The sequence below is a fragment of the Dipodomys merriami genome, unplaced genomic scaffold, assembly GCF_024711535.1.
Source record: "Dipodomys merriami isolate MVZ:Mamm:240054 unplaced genomic scaffold, mDipMer1.0.p SCAF_1, whole genome shotgun sequence".
NCBI lineage: Eukaryota > Metazoa > Chordata > Mammalia > Rodentia > Heteromyidae > Dipodomys > Dipodomys merriami.
Genome location: NW_027202270.1, coordinates 142,031,385 through 142,054,566, shown reverse-complemented (window position 1 = coordinate 142,054,566; position 23,182 = coordinate 142,031,385). Strand labels below are relative to the sequence as shown.

The 23,182-nt window shown below is 39.0% G+C and overlaps 1 protein-coding gene across 4 annotated transcripts in view; it reads left to right on the top strand.

Annotated features, from left to right (window-relative positions):
• Peli2 (pellino E3 ubiquitin protein ligase family member 2) overlaps positions 1-22,856 on the top strand; it is a 134,291-nt gene extending 111,435 nt beyond the window's left edge. For all 4 annotated transcript variants that reach the window (XM_070032919.1, XM_070032912.1, XM_070032933.1 and 1 more), the window contains 4 exons: positions 5,243-5,344; positions 16,348-16,545; positions 17,305-17,493; positions 18,441-22,856. In XM_070032919.1, the coding sequence (XP_069889020.1) occupies positions 5,243-5,344; positions 16,348-16,545; positions 17,305-17,493; positions 18,441-19,007 (1,056 nt within the window). In that variant the 3' untranslated portion in view covers positions 19,008-22,856. The remainder of the gene's footprint in view (positions 1-5,242; positions 5,345-16,347; positions 16,546-17,304; positions 17,494-18,440) is intronic.
• The last annotated feature ends 326 nt before the right edge of the window (positions 22,857-23,182 follow it).

Here is a 23,182-nt window from a genome sequence, read left to right as displayed (position 1 = left end):
TCATTTTTATTTACTGGAGAATGCGACTGATTCTGATAAAATCTAAGTACACTGCAACTTTCTTACTGTAGCCATGGCTCAGCACTTGTTTGAAATACAGTTCCTTGAGATGAGAATGTTTTGAAGAGTGTGTGCATGCATTGTTAAGAATTCCTTTAGCCACCTCTTCTCTGTAGAAATAGAACTCATACATATTTTATACATAAATTGACAGGGATGGCAGAGACCTAATAGCAATTTGAACCAGACTGATTGAGGATTTATTGCCTAATTATACTTGTCATCCTGACATAAAAGTCATTAGTTCTGGAAAAACATGTTTGTCATACCAGGATTATCTCTAATTAATACAGTCAATATCTGATGTATATTTAAAGCCAAAGCACATGGGGCAGACTACAGGGGAACTGGTGGCAAGTGCCTAGGGTCATGAAGCTGTGCTCTAAGGACAGGTTCTCATGTACAGAAAGAAAATGCCACATGTGCACACTGCCTCAACTTTGAATACATTGAAATGGGTGCTACGGGCCTGGACCCCTTTTGTTGATGAATTAGAGAGAGGTGGTAACTAAAGAATGAGAGGGGGAGTGTAACTTGGCTGTAGTTAGTATCTGAGCTGGAATTCAAACCTGATCCAGGGTGCTGTTCCCTCAGGAATCGCTAGCCAAGTTGATCTCTGAAGCATCCACCTGTGGTGGTGTTCTGCTTTCCTAAAGTACACATGAAGTTGGAGTGCTCAGATTGGGATTAACTGCATTAACATCAGTGATGTTTAGTGTGCTGATTTGCCAGTAAACTTTGCGGTAAGACACTGTGATTTCTCCCATGGCAGCTTTGTACGCCTGTATAGTACCCATGGTACTCTGTGGTATTCATACTAGGGAATATGACTGCCCAGCATTATAGTGTACACTATTTCCAGGTTGCTATGCAGTCACAGGAAATTAGTTCAATTGCTCACAAGTGTGCATGTCTCTGTCACAAATATAACATATCCAAGGTTGTTTCTGAATAAAAACGATGCAGTTCATTGAGCCCATTAGACCTGCCCCCAGATGGGTGCATTATTGTTTCCTGTGGCAATTAACTTGCTTCCACAGCAAAATACTGTGCTGCAGAATTGCCTGTGTAATAGCTGGAACCGCTGCGAGCGGGCAGTCACTGGGAGGGCCTCACTGTGCCCATTTTATCAGATTGTCTCTGTAGCAATCATTTCACGTTTATTTAAATTGAACAATGGACTGAAATATTAAATTTCACATGGAAGTTAACAGTTAAAGTGGCTGAAAAGAAAAGCTATCCCAAAGACACTAGACGTCTTAGCAGAGAGTCTATGTGTGCTTTTCCAGGCTTTATTAAAAGAGTTCCAAGACATGACATCACTGAGAACAGCTTACAGTGGGGTCTTTTGGTAGACCCTCCAAAAAATCCAGGATTGAGTGTGAAGCCATGTCCTGGGGCTGGCCTCACCGTGGGGGCAGCTGGAACCGGAGCAGGAACCGGAGCACCTCCTCCGAAGCTGTTTCTTACTCACCGTGTTCCTATCCTGGTCCTCTTGGCCCTCCTCTCCCCATATCACAGATTATTCTCCAGGGCCTGTTACTGGCTCAGGCTTCTCATAGCAGGTGTCTGAGGAGTCAGGCTGCCAACTCCAAGACTGGCAAATAGAAGTGCCCAGCTTCTAACTCAGCTAGAGGACTCCACATCAAACACCTCTACCACCTCACATGGGCCAGGCACCAAGGCCAGCCAAGCCCAGATTCAAGAGAACATGGATAGATAGTACCTTATTATCTCCAGAACAGAAAGTTACAGCCAATGAAGGAGCTGTGTATGAAACTCATTTGGAAGAATAAATCCATTTTGTAATTACTGGTTCTTCGGCAGCTGCTTTGAATTTAAGGAGAGAAGAAAGTGAAGTTCTACACATTGTTTGCTCTACTTGGTGTTTAGTTTTTGCCTTAAGGCAGTAAGGCCAATGAGCTTTAACTCCCTTTTTTTAGGTCAGTTATAATAAAAAAAAATAATAATGCTAATAGTGCATGAACATCATAGGTGACAGGCTTTTATACCTGAGGAACTGTAAGTACAATCGGGTCAGTTACCACATCTGTATCATCTGGATACATATTTTAAAGTAGAAGTAGTTCTCTATAAATATGGCTTTCAAATAGTATCAAAGTTGAATTTGTCAACAAGGAACAATAAAAATGTGAAAATTTCCATTTGTTAGTGGAAATAACCAGTTTAAGAAGTATTTTTCAGATTCCTGAGCATGCTAAAGCTCCACATTACCTTTAATAGGTTTATTATCTTTAAAAAAGCATCTAAAATATCAATTCAATCATTAAGTTTCTTTTGGAAAAGTTCTTTTTTGTATATATTTTTTACTGTAAAAATACTGTACAGAGGGGTTACAGTTACATGAGTAAGGTAATGAGTACATTTTCTATGGAGCATTGTTACCTCCTTGGTTTTCCCCCTATTATTCCCTTCCCACCTCCCCAGCACCCCCCCCCCAAAGTTATAAAGTTCATTTTCAACATAGTGTCTTATACATCTCATTGTTATAATGGGTCAACCTGTATCCTTATTTCAGCATTTTTTATTTCCTTTTCCCTCCCCAAATTAGAAAAATGTATATACAAGATGCAGGGCACTGGAATCAAATACAGTGACAACAGGGGTTAGATACTATGGGGAAAGAATGTACAAAAGAAACAAAAAGAATCACATGTTACATTATAGATACATTAAAAACAACAGCAAGAAAGATGAAAAAACCCTTGTATCTTGGGTTTCATTTCGCTTAGCATCATCTTACATGGTCATATGTACATAGCTTTTGACCTTTTCTGCTTGTCCTAGACTTATACTAGTTATTGCAAATAAGGGAAACCACTGGACCTGTTTCTTTGGGCCTGGATTACTTCACTTAATATAATCTTTTCCATCTTTCCATTTCCTAACAAATGGAGTGGTGTCATTCTTTCTGATGGAGGCATAGAATTCCATTATGTGTGTGTGTGTGTGTGTGTGTGTGTGTGTGTGTGTGTGTGTGTATGTATATGTGTGTATATGTGTGTGTGTGTGTGTGTGTGTGTGTGTGTGTGTACACACACACACACCACATTTTCTTGATCCATTCATCTACTGAGGAGCAACTGGGTTGGTTCCATATCTTAGCTATGGTAAATAATGCTTCAGTAAACATACTTGTGCTGGTGGCTTTAGTGTAGCCTTGTTTGTGATCCTTTGGGTAAATGCCTAAAAGTGGGATTGCTGGGTCATAGGGGAGTTCTATGTGGAGTCTTTTGAGGAACTTCCATACTGCTTTCCAAAGTGGTTAAACAAGTTTACAATTCCACCAGCAATGCCTTTTGGCCACATCCCCTCCAGCATCTGTTGTTAGATTTCTTGATTCTAGCCATTCTAAAGGGGGCGGGGGGGGGGGGTGAGGTGGTATCTCAATGTTGTTTGATTTGCATTTCTTTTATGGCTAGAGAAATTGACCATTTCTTCATGTGTCTATTGGCCATTCTTATTTACTCTCTAGAGAAGTTTCTCTTTAAGTCTTTAGCCCACTTATTAATTGGACAGTTGTTTGGGAAAAGTTTTTAAATGACCATGAGTTTCACCAGGCCAACTTCAAACATGATTTGGAATATTGTACTGTTTATTGTTCTAAGAATTTACAGCAGTCAAATACCAGTGTTTAAGAGTACATTTTTCATTAATATGCTGTATATGGCTAGCTACTTCTAAAGGCTTTCTTGGTGTTCATACAGTATCATCATTCAATAAATGTTTAATAGAAAGGCTCATTAAAGTTTTATGTATTGTACTTAATGTGCAAGGGTAGAAATGAAGATGAATTAAGTTAAAGTAATGGAGAAAATGTAATTGCAATAATTTGAAGTACAATTTAAATCAATTTCTTTGTTAATTTAGAAATATTAAAAGTATATGACCAACTTAAGATGTATTTAAATATACCATAATGGAGAAAATAGAGCAATACTTTGTCTTGCAAGTCCTAGATTATTTGAATAAGAATATTAGCTTTTTCTTATACAAAACCAGGAGAAAAAAATACAAGAATATTTTCTTTTGGTTTGGGTTTTTGGGGGGACAGGAGGAGGTGTTTGTTTTTTGTTTGTTTGTTTGTTTTAGATATGATCTCACTGTGTAGCTAAGGGTTCCCTTGAACTGTGAAGCTCTGGGTAGCCTTGAATTTGAGATCCTCCTGCCTCTGCATACTGAGTACTAGAATTACAAGGGTGTGCTACCATATGCTGTCATGTTTTATTAACTCACTGTTTGGGTTCAACAACTGCTTACACAAGATATGTAAATGAGATACAGAACAAAGTAACTTGTCGTTGGCTGGGATAGTGTATTAGAAATCTTTGCAGGACATTGACAGTTTTTTTTAGTGACCCTTTTACTGTGCTTATAATTTCTGTAACCTCAAAAAAATGCTATTAACTTCGCTGCATGATGAAATTTATTTTTTTGCATTATTTCTTTTTTTATTGTGAAAATACTGTACAGAGGAGTTACAATTACATGGGCAAGATAATGAGTACATTTCTTTTTTTTTTATTGTGAACATACTGTACAGAGGGGTTACAATTACATGGGCAAGATAATGAGTACATTTCTTATCAAGCATTGTAGCCTCCTCCTTCGTTTACCCTTCACATCCCTTCCCAGCCTCCTCCAGTCCCCCCACCCAATACCCCCCCACCAAAGTTGGAAAGTTCGTTGAAATTTATTTTTTTAAGTAACTCAGTAACTACAATTAGTCTAAAAATTCTATCCAAGTGTAGGTAATATAACATAATGGTTAAATCAAGTCTTGCAAACTTATAAAGTATATTTGATTTGCAAAGGAGGAGGCTGCAATGCTTGGTAAGAAATGTACGCATTATCCTGCCCATGTAATTGTAACTCCTCTGTACAGTATGTTCACAAATAAAATTAAATTAAATTAAAAAAATAAAGTATATTTGATTTGATTTAAACACAATATTGTTTACCTTAAGATGGGAAACATGCTAAACCTGGAGTCATGGTTTTTGGATTGTCTACAGTTCAAAGAACAGACAGACTGTTAGGAGGATGCTGGCCTATGTTGCATTCTCCTGGTAGAGGGCTGATGCATAACTACAACTAGATTGTGACAAGTTTTTAAGACAAAATAATAATGAGTTTTTGTTCCTTTTTATCTCATGACTAGGCCATCAGCTCTAAAGGTCAACACAGCATATCCTACACTTTGTCAAGGAATCAGACGGTGGTAGTGGAATACACCCATGATAAAGATACGGATATGTTTCAGGTAACATTCTGCTTTTTCATTGGAAATTTTATCACAGTTTTCCTTTACTTCTGTATATTTTTATATAGAGCCAGAACATCAAACACAGTAGTGTTTGGTGATGTGTAGAGGCTTAGATGTGACGATAACATAAATATTATCCTTGTGTACAGACTTTAAAAATTGAGGGAAAAATTTTAAGATTAAGCAAAATATGACTCCAATTTGGTTTTAGAAAGAAAAAGAAAAATCTTTAAGTGTAAAAAGAAATCATAACTTGAAATTTTCAACTCTCAAAGCAATAAAAAACAGACATTAACAACAAGAAAAAATAATCTTTGAAAACCAACAAATTCAGGATACTTCCTAATTAACACTTGAGTCAAGAAAGATATCAAAAATGGAATTACAGCTTTCAGAAATAACCTTAGGACACTGTAGAAAAACTTATAATGTGGCCAGCATCTCCTTTCCTCTAGAAAACATAAAGCTCAAGTGCTTCCATTACTACAACCTAAGAAAGGAAAGAATAACATGAAGGTCCTCAACACTTACCTTCAAAAGTTCTTTCTTTCAGGAGAAAGAAAGTAATTAAAAAAGTACAGGATGTACAAAAGTACATAAACAAATTTTATACACAAACAAAGAATATGAAAAGTTTAACCACAAAAGATGTTAGTTAAACATTGTTATTTGCTAATAGAAACCAGTGGCTCATGCCTGTATATCTGAGCTATTCAGGAAGCTGAGATCTAAGAATGAAGATAGGAAGTCAAACCAGGCAGAAAAGTCCATTAAAAAAATCATATCTCCAATTAACCCACAAAAAAACAAGAAGTGGAGATGTGGCTCAAGTGAGTAAAGCACCAGCCCTGAGCAAAACATTCCAAATGAGAGTGTGAGGCCCTGAGTACAACTCCAGGAGTAACCCGTATGTGTGCATGCATGCATGTGTGCACACACAGACACAGAAAACAGCAACCAAGGTGGAGGTGGGAGGTTACAATTCATATATTGCAAATAGTTTCTCAAAATAAGGTACTCCTAGAAATCACTGAGAAAATGTCTACATGGAGTAGGCAAACCAGCAAAGGATTAACTATAGTTCATCCAAAAGGGAAAACAAATGGCTTTAAAAATGAGCAAGTACATTCAGCCTCATTAAAAAAAAAAAAAAAAAAGGAAATGTAAATGAAAATCAGACATTAAAATAATCATATTATTTTTCACTTATCAGAATGGAAAAGTCCAAAAACCTAAAAGATTTTATCAAAGATGTAAGAGAAATAGTCTCTATGTCTGCAAATAGATATAACCCCTGTGGGGCAGTGATTCAGAAATATGATGAAAAATATGAACTGCTTTCAGGCTCCAACTCAGCACTTGTCTTTATACAGCTTTTTCCTCTTTCTATAGGTTTACAACACAGATAGTTACTTGTAGAATGACATTTGTACAAAGTGTTTTTCTTTGCTTGATAGCAGAAGAGTGAAAGCAACCTACAAGTCCTTCAGGAGGGGACCAGTTCAGTACATCTGTATAGCCATGCAGTGGAATTCTGCCAGGCTACAGAACAGAAAAAGGGAGAGGCTCTGTGCTTCACACAGCAAGACCTCCAACTGTCTTAAATGGATTGAATGTACAGAGTCCTATTGGCAGTGTTAGATTTGATTAAGATCATTTAATATTATTAAATATTAACAAATTAAAGTGTTGAGCACTATATTAATAATATTACATTAATTATGTACTATTCAAGTAGTATTTTACTATATTAATAATATTACATTAATTATGTACTATTCAAGTAGTATTTTTAGATGCATTTAAAAAATCTCCAGAGGATAAACAAGATATTCATAAGGTAGTTATCTTTGTGGGGAAAGCAGGTGATATGCAGGGAGATAGTTCATGCTTTTTTATTTGGAGACCTTGTTAGATGGGTGGTTATTTTTTTTAAAAAACTATAAACAGTAATAGACAAACGTATGAAAGATAAGCAGACATAATCATAAAGTATTATTTAAGTGCCAGTCTAAACTCAAGTAAGACTAATTTTTTTAAATTTTTTATTTTTTTATTGTGAAAATACCATACAGAGGGGTTACAATTACATGGGCAAGGTAATGAGTACATTTCTTATCAAGCATTGTTGCCTCCTCCTGTTTCCCCTTACCCTCCCTTCCCCCCCTATTCCCCCCTTTCACCCCCGGCCAAAGTTGTAAAGTTCGTTTTTCGACATAACGTCTTGTACGTCTCATTGTTGCAATGGATCCACCTGTATCTCTATTTAAACGATTTGTTTTTTCCTTCCCCTCCACAAATTATACCAACATCAAATACAGTGAAAACAGGGGTTATACCGGGAGGGACATACAAAGCAACGAAGAAATCATCTTGTAAATATGTTAGAAACAATCACAAGAAAGAAAAAATATTTGAATCCTTATCTTGGGGTTCATTTTGCCTAACATCAACTTATCTGACCATTTCTGCTTGTCTCAGACATATACTAGTTATTGCAAATAAGGGAAACCATGTGACCTATGTTTCTTTTAGCCTGGCTTACTTCACTTAATATAATTTTTTCCAAGTCTTTAATTTCCTAACAAATGGGGCAATGTCATTCTTTCTGATGGAGGCATAGAAATCCATTGTATATATACCACATTTTCTTGATCCATTCATCTACTGAGGGGCATCTGGGATTCCACCTCACCCCAGTTAGAATGGCTAGAATCAAGAACTCTAATAACAACAAATGCTGGAGGGGATGTGGCCAGAAGGAAACCCTACTGCATTGTTGGTGGGAGTGTAAACTTGTTCAACCACTTTGGAAAGCAGTATGGAGGTTCCTCAAAAGACTCCACATAGAGCTCCCCTATGATCCAGCAATCCCACTTTTGGGCATTTACCCAAAGGATCACAAACAAGACCATACTAAAGCTACCAGCACAACTATGTTTATTGCAGCATTATTTACCATAGCTAAGATATGGAACCAACCCAGATGCCCCTCAGTAGATCAAGAAAATGTGGTATATATACACAGTGGAATTCTATGCCTCCATCAGAAAGAATAGCATTTCCCCTTTGTTAGGAAATAGTAAGGCTGATTTTATTTCAACAAAATATTGGTTCTAATCTGTATATTATCTTCCTCTTATGTAGCCTTCTAACTGTCCTGCCTTCTCATTTTACCAGAGAAAACTTAATTAAGTTAATAAAATACATACACTACACTGTTGATATTTTATAGAACTTTATAATTTCTTAATGCTTGGCAAAAATCATTTTCAGTTTAAGATTTAATAGTTAAATAAATATGTATAAGATTGTTTTACATCAATAGTGTTGATTTTTAATTTACAAAATCATTGGAGAGTAATTTACAATTGTCCCTGATAGATTTTTTTCACCATATAAAATCAACAGTGTATATGCTGGCACATGTAATAGGTAAGGCAGATACTACTGAAGTGTGGCAGTTAATTCCATTAAGGAGAATATTGTTACTTAGCAGTTTTTCAACATTTCATGTCAGATTCTTTAATGATATAATGTGATATAGAGTATTGTTCACTATTACTGAGACTAAGGTGAATTCTGTCACATTCACTTTATTTTCATTTCTAAAGAATGAAAGATTTTTGGGGGGGCGGGGGGAGGATCAGGTAAGGGGAACTGGGGGGGCGGTAATGGGAAGGGATGGGAAGGGGAAACAAAGGAGGAGGCAACAATGCTTGATAAGAACTGTACTCATTATCTTACCCATGTAATTGTAACCCCTCTGTACAGTATTTTCACAATAAAATTTAAAAAGAAAAGAATGAAAAATTTAGTTGGATTTTTCAGCTTTCTGTTACTAGCTAAGGGCTTTATTGTGTCACATAGTATTAAAAGACTGATTTACTAAAACCTAGTAGCTTTTGTGTGCTGCAAATGTGTGGCAGTGAACTTGCACAGTGACTGTGTGGGGACTCGGTGGGGTGCTCGGCCTGGATTCATGCTAAAGTACATGCAGTACTTGTTACTGTTTCTTTAGTGCTGTCCCTGCAAAGACCAACACAGTGGAAAGATTGTGGGTAGCCTCTTCATTTTATTATCAAAGCAGTTTTGGCCTTATCATCCAGAGAACCTCAGGAGCTCATGGACCACACTCTGAGAAACACTGACTCATACCCACCTCTGCCTCTCATAGCTGAGAACTCCTAGTCTTTGAAGGGGAAAGTAACTTAAACTAAAGCTGAAAGAAGACATTAGTAGCCAAAACAAGATTGAGGTCCCCTGAGTTATATAGTCTAATTGTACCAGCTCAACATCTTTAGATAAAACATAGCAAGTGATTAAGAGTTAAATATTTCTTTGGAAAACATAGCACATATATCATTTTTACAAAAAATATGACTCCATTTAAAGGTTTAACTAAATGTGGAAGGATTCGTGTGAGATGATTTAAAGATTTATTAATACTTGAAAGTTTTCATTTAAGACAAGTTTTAATTTTTCCCTACTTTTAAAATTTTGCATGTCCGAAATCTACTAGTGGAAAAAAATCACTGAGCAGAGAAACTTCAGTGTTCACGTTTTGAAGGATGGGCCAGGTATAAAAGGCTGTTCATTTTAGCTATTCCCATTAGAATGTTTTCAATTGCTTAAAATTCTAATTTAGTAATTAAATCTAAAGATTTTCATTGTTTAAAAGCAGAATATCAGAATGAGCAAAAAAAAGACCTGTGCAGCATTTCCCACAGCAGAAGCAGAGAGGACTTAGGGATCATAAATAACACTGGGGCTAGGGAGAGTCAAAGCTAGGTTTGAATCCAAGGAATTTAGGGTGAGAAATTAATATTGTCAAAGAAAATCTCACTAATTACATTCTAGCGTATGAGTAAACAGAGGCTCATATTATAATCTTGACTACTCAAGAGGCTGAGATTGAGAAGATTACAGTTCAAGGCCAGTTTGGACAGAAAAATTCACAAGACCTCTTCTCAACCAAGAGTTGGGCACAGTAGTGCATACCTGTCACCCTAGCTTTGTGAGAGGCTGAGATTAGAGGATCTTCTTTCTAGACCAGTGACAGGCAAACTAGTCCACAAGACTCCATCTCAACAAAAGAAACTGGTCATGGTGGTACACACCTATTATCCTACCTATGATTGGAAGACTAAAATAGACAGATCACAGCCCAGGCTAGAACTAAGACTCAAAACTCTGTCCAGTGCACTATGTGACTGGAGGTGGCTCATAGGAAAAAGCTCCTGCCTTGTAAACATGAGGCCCTGAGTTCAAGCCTAGTACTCCCCCCGACCTTCCCCAAAAAAAAGATCTCAGCAAGAAAATAAAACATAAAGGAGAAAATAATTTGTTAAAGGAATCAGAGGAAATGAAAGATGTTTTACAACATGCTTTAGGTGAAGTGAGGCCCTGAGACTGAAGAGATCTGCAGCTAGTGCTGAGCATTCTTTTTCCCTCAGATTTCTCATTTTTATAGGCTGTGAACCTGGCTAACTGCAGTTCCTTGTTTCTTTGTGTGTTGTTGTTTGGTTTTTTATATAGTTGGTTTATTGTAGTGATCGATGGTAACAATAAATTCGTACCCACTTAGAGAAAATGTTAAGGAATATCCACGTTTCTCAAAAAACGATTTCTTAAAAATTAGCTAGTGTGCACACATGCTCACAAGGCTAAAGCTCACTGTCAGTATCTTCTAGGCATCATCTTCATTTCTCTTTTTTTTTTTTTTGGATCCGGTTGTGGGGGCTGAACTCTGGGCCTGGGCTCTGTTCCTCAGCTCTTCAGCTCAAGGCTAGTGCTTTACTACTTGAGCCACAGGGCCACTTCCGGTTTTTTCTGCTTATGGGGTGCTGAGGAATCGAACCCAGGGCCTCATGCATGCGAGGCAAGCACTCTACCACTGAGCCACCTTCCCAGCCCCTTCATTCATTTCTTGTGCCTCGACTATGTCAGACACTCATCTGGATATCAAGGAGAGAAAGCTAAGACTCGCCTCTCCCCAAGTTTCTATGTTAAAGGAGGCAGAAGAATGTAACTTAGTTGTAGAGTGTTGATTTAGTATGTGTGAGGCACTGAGTTCAGTCCCCAGCACCTACAAAGACAAATAAACATTTAAAAAAGACCAAGAGAAGAGGCAGCCACTGAAGGCAGAAGAAACAGTGAGCAAGGGCACCATGTCAGTACTGAAGGCCAAGAGGAGCAAGGGCAAGGAGATGAACTTGGGGAGGCAGAGCCGGGACTGAGAGAGGCCACGTAGGACTGGATTTTATACTGGAAGTTTGAAGAAGCTGTTAGGCTTTAAGCAGGGAAAAGATATCATCTGATACAGTATTTTTATAAGATAGGACTACATATAGAGATAAGTCTTAAGAGACAACTGTGAAAATGGAGTTTGGAGGCTAAGGTAACAGAATCCAGGTATGAGCTGTGATGGGGAAAGTGTGAGGTCTGAGGGTGAGTTTTTGAGCTAGTTAAGGAGATTTATAGATGGATAATGTGGGCATGAAAGAAAGTGCACAATCAAGTTAGTAAGTCTTAGATTGTGGAATTTAGCTTGAGCACACTGGAACTGCAGTCAATCAGGGCCATAGGGAAATGAGGAGAGAGGGAATTCCTAAGTTGCTTGGTACACTCACATGGGGATGCTTATTAGACATAAGTAGAGATGGTTGTGCCAGTCTGCAGCTCCAGGAAGAAGCAGGGATTTGGGGGAATCCGTCTCTCTGAGAGAGAATAGGAAGGAAAGGAACTGCAAGTGTTTCATTTTTTATTATCAGATGACTCCAAAACCCTGGATTTAGTGGTGGACTGATGTGGGAATCTTAGCATGAGTAGTTTTGGTAGAGGTGAGGGGAGAGAAGCACTATTGGAGTTGTTACACTGAGTTGAGAAGGGAAGTTGAAGAGAGATAGTGAAAAAAGGGAAGTGTATGCTGGTGAGGGAATGGGAGCTCTGGGCTAGAGCTGATGAGTAGTCTTTCTAAAAGAGGAGCCCAGAGATGGCCGGGGCTGCTCACCCTGTGCACGGGGCACACATGAAATGATTGGCAATACAGGAGGCACCAGGCACAGACATGGGAACTTTGGTAGCACTTCATTATTGCAGACATGTCCAAGCATAGTAGCCCCATTCCAGTATTATAGAAAACCAGAAGGGGGCTGGGAAGGTGGCTCAGTGGTAGAGTGCTTGCCTTGCATGCATGAGGCCCTGGGTTTGATTCCTCAGCACCACCTAAGCAGAAAAAAACCAGAAGTGGCGCTGTGGCTCAAGTGGTAGAGCACTAGCCTTGAGCTGAAGAGTTGAGGGTAGAGCACTAGCCTTGAGCTAAAGAGCTGAGGGACAGCACACAGGCCCAGAGTTCAGGCTCACGACCGACCAAAAAAAACCCAACAATGAAACAAGAAGGTTTATTTTAATTATTGTGAAAATACTGTACAGAGGGGTTACAATTACATGGGCAAGATAATGAGTACATTTCTTTTCAAGCATTGTAGCCTCCTCCTTCGTTTCTCCTTCCCACCCTTCCCACACCCAACCCTCCTCCCTTCCCACCAAAGTTGTAAAGTTTGTTTTCGACATAACAATTGTTGCAATGGGTCTACCTGTATCCCTATTTAAACTATTTGTTTTTTCCCTTCCCCTCCACAAATTATAACAACATCATCGGGCTGGGAAGATGGCTCAGTGGTAGAGCGCTTGCCTTGCATGCATGAGGCCCTGGGTTCGATTCCTCAGCTCCACATAAGCAAAAAGAAAAAAGCCAGCAGTGGCGCTGTGGCTCAAGTGGTAGAGCGCTAGCCTTGAGCTGAAGAGCTGAGGGACAGCGCCCAGGCCCAGAGTTCAGGCCCCATGACCAGACCCCCCCCCCAAAAAAGAGAGAGAGAACAGGGACAAAGCAGATGCACTGACAGGAGGGAGGCCGTTGAGATGGCAGGCATCTGCAAAGAGGTGGGGTATGGGTAGGGACAACATTTCATCTTTTTTTTAAGTATTTTTTATGATCTTTAAGTAGTTGTACAAAGGAGTTGCCATTCATCAAAGCAGTTTATGAATACAGCGCATCTTGATCAGTGTCACCCCTTTCAACATTCTCACCCACCCTTCCCAATTCCCCTCTTCCCTCAATTTTCTTAATTTCTGGATTGTGTGTTGAATTTTTGCCATTGATCAAAGCAGTTTATGTGTGTGCAATGCATCTTGATCTGTGTCACCACTTCAATGTCTTTACCCCCTTCAGCCCACCCCCCCTTAGAGTTCTCAATTCTGTGGTATGTACAATGAATTCTTGCTGCATTCTCTATCCTCTTCCCTTGTCCTTCCCCCCCCCCCCCTCCTGCAATTATCTATTTCCTGGTACTTACTTTGTTGTAATAGACTCTATGGAGAGTGCCAATAGTATAATTCTTTTAAAAGACTAAGTCAAAGCTCAAATTTCAGCTTTACCATAGGAGGGTAGGTACGGAAGACAGGGAGGAGAGGTGACAGAGACCTACGGGGAGCTTCAGTGTCTCCCTCAGCTGGCTTTGGGGCACCTTCCTTACATATAATTAAAGTTTATCAGGTGGAGGAGTGGAAGTCGCGCAGTAGCCAGTGTGGATATGAGCTGGAATTCAGAAGCATCGTGCAAATGCAGAGTTGATGGGAAGCAAAGGATACCTTGCAAGGTTTTCTACCCAGACTGCTTCCTTTCCTGGAAACAGCAGTAAGGAGGCCTGCATCCTAAAGTATAAAACTTCACTAGCATTCCAGAGGTTAGATGTAAATGGCCAGTCAGGTAAGATCATGAGTCAACATAATTGATCCTAGCAGATGTCCCAGTTGGAATAAAATTGCATGTTTTACAGTCAGTTTCAGTTAACTCACAAGGACATTTCATCTGATCAGTGTGGTTGAACTCAGAATGTGGCCCTCCTAGAGGAGAGTCTTCTCTGTAGATTGAAGGAGCAGAGGTAGAGAGGGCTCTGTGGTGGAGCCCTTGGAACATTCCAGAAGGAGCAGTTGTTGTGGCTTCATAGAAGAAGGTGGTTTTAACTTACACATCAAAGCATGAAAAGTCTGGTGGAAATGAGGACAGAGATGGTGTCATTGTGCAGCTCTTGCTGCACAGGGGATCCTATTAAAAGTCTGGAACAAGTATGCTCCTGAATTTAGAGCAGGCTTTATTTTTGCCTATTAATTTCCTCCACTTGTTAAATATTTTACAATAAGCAGTTGTTAGTTTACTCATTTCTTCTGCTAAAAACTTAAAAAAAAAAAACCAGCATTGTTAGTAGAGCTTCTGAGTTATACTCTCAGCTTTTGGATGACTCCAGCAGAAAGAAGATGATACAGCTCTCGAAGGATGAATTGTATGGTAGGATTTTATAATAGCTCTGGTTTAGATTTTTATCTTGCATTTTTTAACAACTTGTCTTTCTAAACCTGAGAAGCCATACATCCAGGCACTGTGCATCTGTTTGAGTTGGTGAGTCTCAGTGAAACCAGTGGTTTAGCTTATTCCAGGAATATTTCATTAGGACAAGAGATTCAAGGTTGTAAGAAAAAGAAAATAGATGTCTATTTTCTGTTCATTTTACAGGGATAGTTTATACATGAGAATATATGAGAGATTTACAAAAGAAATTTAGTATTTTTCCCCAGGAAACAAGCAGAGCTAAGTGATACAAGATAGCCTGTTAGTTTATTCATTTGAACTAAAACTGTATTTTAAACATTGCTCGTATTCCAAACAGAATTTAGTGGTCAGAATAAAAAGACCTTGGAAATTGGTTTCAGGGAAATACAAGTACATGTACACACACACACACACACACACGCACGCACGCACACACACACACACACACACACACACACACACACACACACACCTCAGAGTTGCTTTCCACAGGCAGCTGTGGAATCAAATTCACTATTGTTACTGAGGATGTCATATTTTGTGAGAATTTCTCATTTACATATTAATGGGGGTTCTTTGATAAATTTATCACTACTTTCCAGTTAAAGATTCATAGAACATCATTATATAAATGTTTAATATTCTATCTTAAGGATTTCCTTGTTCATAAACAAGTACTTTTCCTAATTTTACAGGAGAAAACAGTACCTGTTTGACTTCAATTTATTGAGTAGGAAAAGCTCTGCTAGCTACTTCTTAATGATGCCTTCTGGCAGCATCTAAATCTTACCAAGAAAATAATATTACTAGCAACATTTTAGACTTCCCAAAGTGTCTTTCTTGTTATTTTTAATTCAAACAAAATGCTAAGAGCAGGGTTTTTTTTTTTTTTTAAGTCTTTCACTTGTCTCTGTCTTCAGCTCTGGGCTGGCTTGTTTAAGCCCTTTCGGCCATTTGCATTGTTCTGCGCAATGGCAAGTATGCAGTTTTTGTCTCTTGCTTGGTGTGCTGACAGTCACAGTTTACTGAGGAAAGCCATTCCCAGAAGCTGAACTCAGGAGTGGGAGGCAAGCATCCCTTTGTTTACCTAAAACTAGATTTTCCTGGAAACAGAAAAGAATGATTCTCTGTGAGAGTACTATTTCTACCTGGATCCAACAGGTAAAATCTAATATGTAGGAAAGGTCTAATGTTTTCCTCTAGAAGAGAAAATTGAGCTTTCTCAAATAGAAAATTGCGCTTTCTCTTAGTATTGAAATCCTGATGGGCTCCTCAACAGCCAAAAGAGTGGAGTAGGACTAGTAAGAGTGCAGCAGATCTGCCATATGACATTGTACCTCTGTCTGTGGTTACAGTAAACATTCAAATATGTGGTGAGAGGGTAGCTCTCATGCTAAGTGTTTGTACCACAATAGAGTAAGGTTAGTGAGTTTGTTGTAATCTATTGTAATCTCTCCCTTAACTAAGTAAGGAAAGGAACACAGCTGAATTTTTTTCCCTTACGTTCTGATTGTCAGAGCAGAAAGTGAATGTTAGCATGGCTCTGGACACCCTTGCCCTGTGGAGCATTCGTGGTAGGTGGTCTGACATGAGTGCTTGATTTATTTAGGTGGGCAGATCCACAGAGAGCCCCATCGACTTTGTCGTCACAGACACCATTTCTGGCAGTCAAAACAATGATGAAGCCCAGATCACACAAAGCACCATATCCCGGTTTGCCTGCAGGATTGTGTGTGACAGAAATGAACCATACACAGCACGGATATTTGCAGCTGGATTTGACTCTTCCAAAAACATATTTCTTGGAGTAAGTACTTTTTAAGTACATGGTTTCAAGAAAAACACTCATTATTAGTTACCATTTAATTGGGAAAACATTTAACTGGGGGTAAACATTTAAGTGGGGGAAACGTGGTTTGTATGATGCCTCTAGATTTTGAGATTTGATTTTTCAGGAGACCGGTATGAAGAGCTGTCATTAAGTCTGAAGATTATTCATTTACTTCTATTAATCATTATACTTGATGTTTCAATTATATTATGTACAGTAATTTTTTGAAGCACGTGCATATCTAAACATTGTGTGTAATATGTTTATGGTGAATTTAAGAGGTTTGTTGCAGAAGGAAAAGTAAATGGCCAAATCTTGATCATTAGGGTTTAAAGGAAAATAGTAGTGAGTTGTTTATTCATTGGAAAATATTCCAGTGCTGGAAGTTCCTGTCCAGGAGGCGCGGGGCGCTGGGTTCAGTCTGCCCATCTTGGCTTTGCACTAGGGAGTGGGAGCTTCTCTGGGGGGGAAAAAAAAACCCAAAAACAAAAAAACAAGAGCCAAGATGCTGTTAAGCTCCTGAGGAGAATAGAATGCACATCAATTTTAGCACATATTTTATACTGTCAGAAGAAGGGCTGTTTTGTCCTGTGATTGTTAGCTTTAAACCAAAGATGGCGCGTCCTCGCTTTCCTCTGCTCTCCCACTGCCCCACATCCTAAGGTGACACCAGAGTGCCCTCGCTGTGAGCGTGGCCCTGGCAGGCTCCTTTCTGATCTGTGGTGTGCCCTCCAGGAAAAGGCAGCAAAGTGGACAAACCCTGATGGCCACATGGACGGTCTCACGACCAACGGCGTGCTGGTGATGCACCCACGGGGGGGCTTCACCGAGGAGTCCCAGCCCGGGGTCTGGCGAGAGATCTCTGTCTGTGGAGACGTGTACACCTTACGTGAAACCAGGTCGGCCCAGCAGCGGGGAAAGCTGGTAAGTGGGTTCCGAGTCACCCCGGAATTCCCCCTGAATCCCCTGTAAGAACAAACTTGAGTTTTGGCATAAAACTTCCAACTGGTTCCAAAAACCTCACAGCAATGCAAGACCAAGTTTTGTGAAAATTTTGAAATAAAAAGTAAATGATCTAGACATTCCAGAACTATGACATAATTAGCCCAGTTCTCCTTTAAGTTCTTCATAAGAAAGTAATATAGAATTCACTAAACTGTTACTTGAAATTATTCACATACTTCATTGCCCTGGCATACTACTATTTCCTGATAATCACAACTCATGGCCTGTCTCCGAACAGTCGAGTGTTAGCCCTTTCTTCTCGAGAGGCTTATTGCAATACCTTAAGTGGGGCGCTTGAGGTTTCTGATCTTGCCAGAGCTCTGTGGCACAGCCACTAAGAGGTTCCTAGAAAATGTTAGGTAGAGTTCAGCACCAAGCAGGAAAAAAACAAGTTTTTTCAGAATTCCCATAAGAAACACAGATGGAAAATAAAACTAGGGAGAACTGTTCAACCTAGTTTACATTCTCTACTGGAGGATTGTGTTAGGTCATTTTTGTTACTTACTATTTCTGCTCTACCACACCATGCCTTATGAGATCAGAGACTGTGCTCCCAAAATCAGGAGTTAAAATCTAAAGCAATCTGTGAGGCCCATTAAAATATCATCACATTAACTGTCCTGGTACAGTTAGATGTTTTGTATTCAGAGCTTTGTACACTAGACAGAGATGTTATATCGGGTGTTCAGATAAGGAAACGGAGGCTCAGGGAGGTTAGATTATTTTGGCAGTCCGGTTTTCAGTGGGAACAATTGACTCCATGTATCATCTTTGAAATGCTAGTTTTATTTTGAAAGTTAGACTGATCTGTCCCATGTTTCTCAGGATCTTGCTGTTAAAAGGTGTGTCTGTCAAACCCATTGTAGGTGGAAAGTGAGACCAATGTCCTGCAGGATGGCTCCCTCATTGACCTGTGTGGGGCCACCCTTCTTTGGAGAACAGCCGATGGCCTTTTTCACACTCCCACCCAGAAACACATCGAAGCCCTCAGGCAGGAGATCAATGCCGCCCGGCCCCAGTGTCCTGTGGGGCTCAACACCCTGGTCTTCCCCAGCATCAACAGGAAAGAGGTAGTAGAGGAGAAGCAGCCTTGGGCGTATCTCAGCTGCGGCCACGTGCACGGCTACCACAACTGGGGCCATCGGAGCGACACTGAGGCCAACGAGAGGGAGTGTCCGATGTGCCGGACTGTGGGGCCCTATGTTCCCCTCTGGCTCGGCTGCGAGGCGGGATTTTACGTAGATGCGGGCCCGCCCACGCATGCCTTCACCCCCTGTGGACATGTGTGCTCAGAAAAGTCCGCAAAATACTGGTCTCAGATCCCGCTGCCACACGGAACTCACGCATTTCACGCTGCCTGCCCCTTCTGTGCCACACAGTTAGTGGGAGAGCAGAACTGCATCAAACTGATTTTCCAAGGTCCCATTGACTGACACTCTGACAGCCACTGACTTTTTTGGGGGGGGGAGGGGAGAAAGACTATTCATATATTGTTGTGGGTTTTTTTTTTTTTAACTTCAGTGGAACTTACTTAATACACCCATTCATCAAATACTTGGCATTTCGAACAAAGAATTTTCCATAACTCCTTAGTCTGCTCTTTGTTATTTCTGCTTAATGTGGTTTGTCCCTGATCCTCATCTTACTTGCCGAATTCTTTCACTGATTAAAATATAGTAGCTCTTAAAAATTCATGAACTGAGGATGGCTATTAGAGCAGTAGGCATGGCCTAGGTACTACAGTACTGCGTTTCTCTGTATACTGAATTATTTAAGAGTTAAGGGTGATTAGAAACACGCTTTTACTTTTTAAAACCACTTGTGGGGGTTTCATAAGGGTTTTGATTTGGTTTTTCTTTTTTTTTTTCCTTCCCCAAGAAAGCCAAAATTGTGTGAGCCACTCTGAGGTAGTCACTTTTGTTCACTCACTGTCTGCCATCTGTCACCTTCCCCTGTAGCTTAAGGAGCCCTCTAAGTTTGGAAAATGTTTGCAAATTAAACTAAATTTAAATGGGATCATTAGATATATACAACACCAAGTGGTACATCTGCAGAGATAATTAGGAATTCCTGATTTTGAGAGCACAAATGAGTGTTTACTAAGGAATAATTAAATCAGAATTTCATATGAGCTCTGCCATCCCTCTCTGTTTAGTTTCATTTCATTTTGGTTAATAATTCGTGGATTTACATTCTCTGAACCCAGTACCAGTAGTAATGCTGCTCCCAGACATGTAGAGAAACTGGCTGAGTTGAAGTTGATCTCTTCACCTGGAGCAGGTACTCATTTGTTCATTTAAACTAACACCCTCTTAAATTCACTGTCACAGATTTGAACTACATTTTTAACCTTTGTAAATACGTGTGTAATTTATATGATTCTAATATACTCTATCCATACTTGAATTGATTTTTCCATATTTTGCCTACTGGCAAATATTTTGCCTACTTTTCAGTCATTCTCACCTATTTGAGTACTCCTTTCCTGAAAGTGGTAAGATATATTATTTTAATTGCTGCTGTATAATTTGACTATTTCATAAGTTTGAGCCTATCAGTTTTAAAATAGCTTTATTTTTCAGTGGAGATACTGTTTAGGATGATGTGTTTTGTTCTAAGTTCTGTTTTGGTAATTCTTTAAATGATGTGAAAGTCTTCCTATTGGTTGTTTCTTCTATTCTTCTGTAACTTTAAACCTGCAGACAGAAAAGGATGGGAAAAAGTGGCATTGTCTAGAATATGTATATTGTCATCTAATGTGGCAAGAGCCTCTAGTGCTTAGCTTTTGTGGATAAAGTATGTCTTTTTCAGCCTGTGATTCTTGGCTGAATGATGGGGGCACATATTGCCTCACCTTAATAGATGGATAAAGGTGGATTGAGGGTTCTGGATACCCTATGATTATCTTGGAAGGTAGATGATCTTCTACCTAGAAAGGTTGGATCTCACTTATCAAAATATTTTTCATTATTCTAGGAAGTTACACTCTGATATAATTTCCTATGTCAAGGATCTATGTTTAATAGATCCTCGTACAACATATAGACCCAAATTATGCTATCATCCAACTTAAAAAGTTTCTGATTTGTAGAGGAATCAGATAGTTTACATGCACGTTGAAACTTAGGCAGTAAATTCCAAGCCTTTGGAAGGGGCGGCAGTGCATGGCTGTCTAGGTTCCAGTCAGGACCCCTCTTGTCCTCCTTACCTCAGGAGGGGTGGGAAGGTGACATGTCTGCAGAAGAAAACTTCTTACTTTGGCTACATCCAGTAAGATTCCCTTACGCTTATGACTAATGAGGTAGTTTTTCAGACTTAGTTTGTGAGAATAACAACAAAAAAAATTTAAACCCCTAGTAATACTCTGTTACCCAAGTAGAGTAATAGAATTGAGAAAAGATAACTTTCCCAAAGTCACTTTTGTTTTTATGTCTGACTTGTCATCACACTTAAAGGACAAATCGCACCCCTCCCATATGTACATAAAGAAATCGTGGTCTCAGCCTGACCGATGCCTTTTTCAAATGTTTCCAGAAATAAAGCCCTAGTTGATGTACTTCCTTCCATAGATAATTTTTTTCGTTGTTTATGTCAGTTTACTACAAAAAAAAAAGATTCAGAGTAGATGGGGTACAACTCTGAGTATTTTTCTAGTCTGGAATTTTTTTATTAATAATCGGTGCTGCCGGGTTCATGCATGCTGCAACTTCCAACAGTTCCCCTTATTTGGTTCAGCTTTCTGCAAAAAGGGCTACAGTTGACACTGCAAAATATGTATTCACCTTCCTGGGTTTCTTCCCCCATCTGTGGCCCAAAAGAATGGAAACTTTTTCGTAGAAATAGCGTATTTATCATCCCTCGATAGTTAATTATAGAACTTGGTACCTATGTGCCTCAGGGAACCCCTGTGATATAACTGGTTATAGAATTTCAGGGTTAGGGTTTTAAGAAAGGAGAAAGCCATGGGAAAAAATGATGGGCTCCATTAAGGAGACTTATGAATCTGGATGCAGAAATATGCCAGGACTGGCATACACATGATTGTAGGAGAATTTATTTTCCAGCGCCAATAGGGAATTCATTTTAAGTTATTGCATAGACTGTATAATGAAAAGTTGAGGAGCACTCTTTTTCTTCCAAAGCTTCAATGCCTTTTGCTTTTGCTTCCATTGAATAAACTCCAACCTCTATTATTTGGAAGCTTAGTATTATGATTTGGGTACTTTTGAGAGTTTAAGGAGCACGTGTTCCTCTTAATTTATGTGTACTTTAGGTTATAGAATTTTAGCTACAGTTTTATGATTCCTGTTCCACTACTTTTTAAAGCCATTGTGTTCTTTGTATGTGCACGAGAGGTGGATGGTCACCATTGGGTGAAAACTTTCAGTCTTTATGTGATCTTGCCTCATCACACAGAGCAGTGGAATATCTGAGCATCAAATGCCAGGACCTTGGTTTTTTAAGCTCTGTCCCCTGGCTCTCCATATTAGTCGCTATTGTTTATAGCCTGTGGATGAAGCAGCGGAAGTTCCTCCTGCATGCTGGACCTAAAGCACAGCTCTGTTGTCTTTGTTTTATGAACCAAAGGCCAATGAGACAATTTCAGGATCTGTTTTAAAAGATGCTGCTTCCATTACTGAAGCAGCAAAACAACATTGAAAAAGAAAAGTTCAGTATTTTCTTCTTAGACTTACATATCCTCTCAAATAAAGTTTTGTCCTCACAACGAATCCCTAAGGGAGAAATATAAGGAAAAAGTATTTTTCCAATTCTGCTTAACTGTTTCTAAACAGACAAAAATAAAATTCAATAAAAGGGAAGTTGTGTCTTTAGAGTTGAGATGACAGATTGCTTCTCTGTATTAAATAGCCTAGAAGTTAAGGGACTGGTCATATTTACCATGTATAGTGTTATGAGCAGTTAAATTTTATGGATATATTTGTAAAAATTGTTCTTTTATATTTCATGTCAAATTGAAAAGTTTATTTCTTCACTGTTGTACCTGTGGAAATACAAGCCATTTTGCAGGGGGGAAAATATCTTCAAAAACTATTAAACGATTCTCACGCTGTGTGTGGGTCATTGTCTTCAGATTGGAGTATTCCTTGGGTTCTCAGGACATTCCATAGGAAGTGGATACATTTGATTTTTACATTCTCACGCTTCCAAATTAACCCCATGCAGATGAGTTCATTGTTTTATACTTGGCAAAATGCATACTTAAGTTTGAGGTCTGAAAAAATCCCCTAATTTTCTTATTAAAGAAATTCCATTGGTGCTTACATTACTATTTCTTGTGACATTTTCTCGCTGTCAAATAAATCTTAACTTCCCAGAGAATTTAAATGGACTTGTAGAATTAATGAATTTTCTTCATGTTCATTAGTCATATTGCTACTTTTGTGACAATCTTAATTCACTTTTAACAATATAATAAGGATTGTATAAAACCTTCAAGCCTTAACAAATATGTCTATCCTAAGAAAATATTTGAATTTGTATCTCACTGATACTCAAGCGCTCTTAATATTATTGATCAGAATTATTTCCTAAAAAGGAAACACAAACATAGGCTTTTATTTAGGAGGCAGATGTTCCATTTATGGTG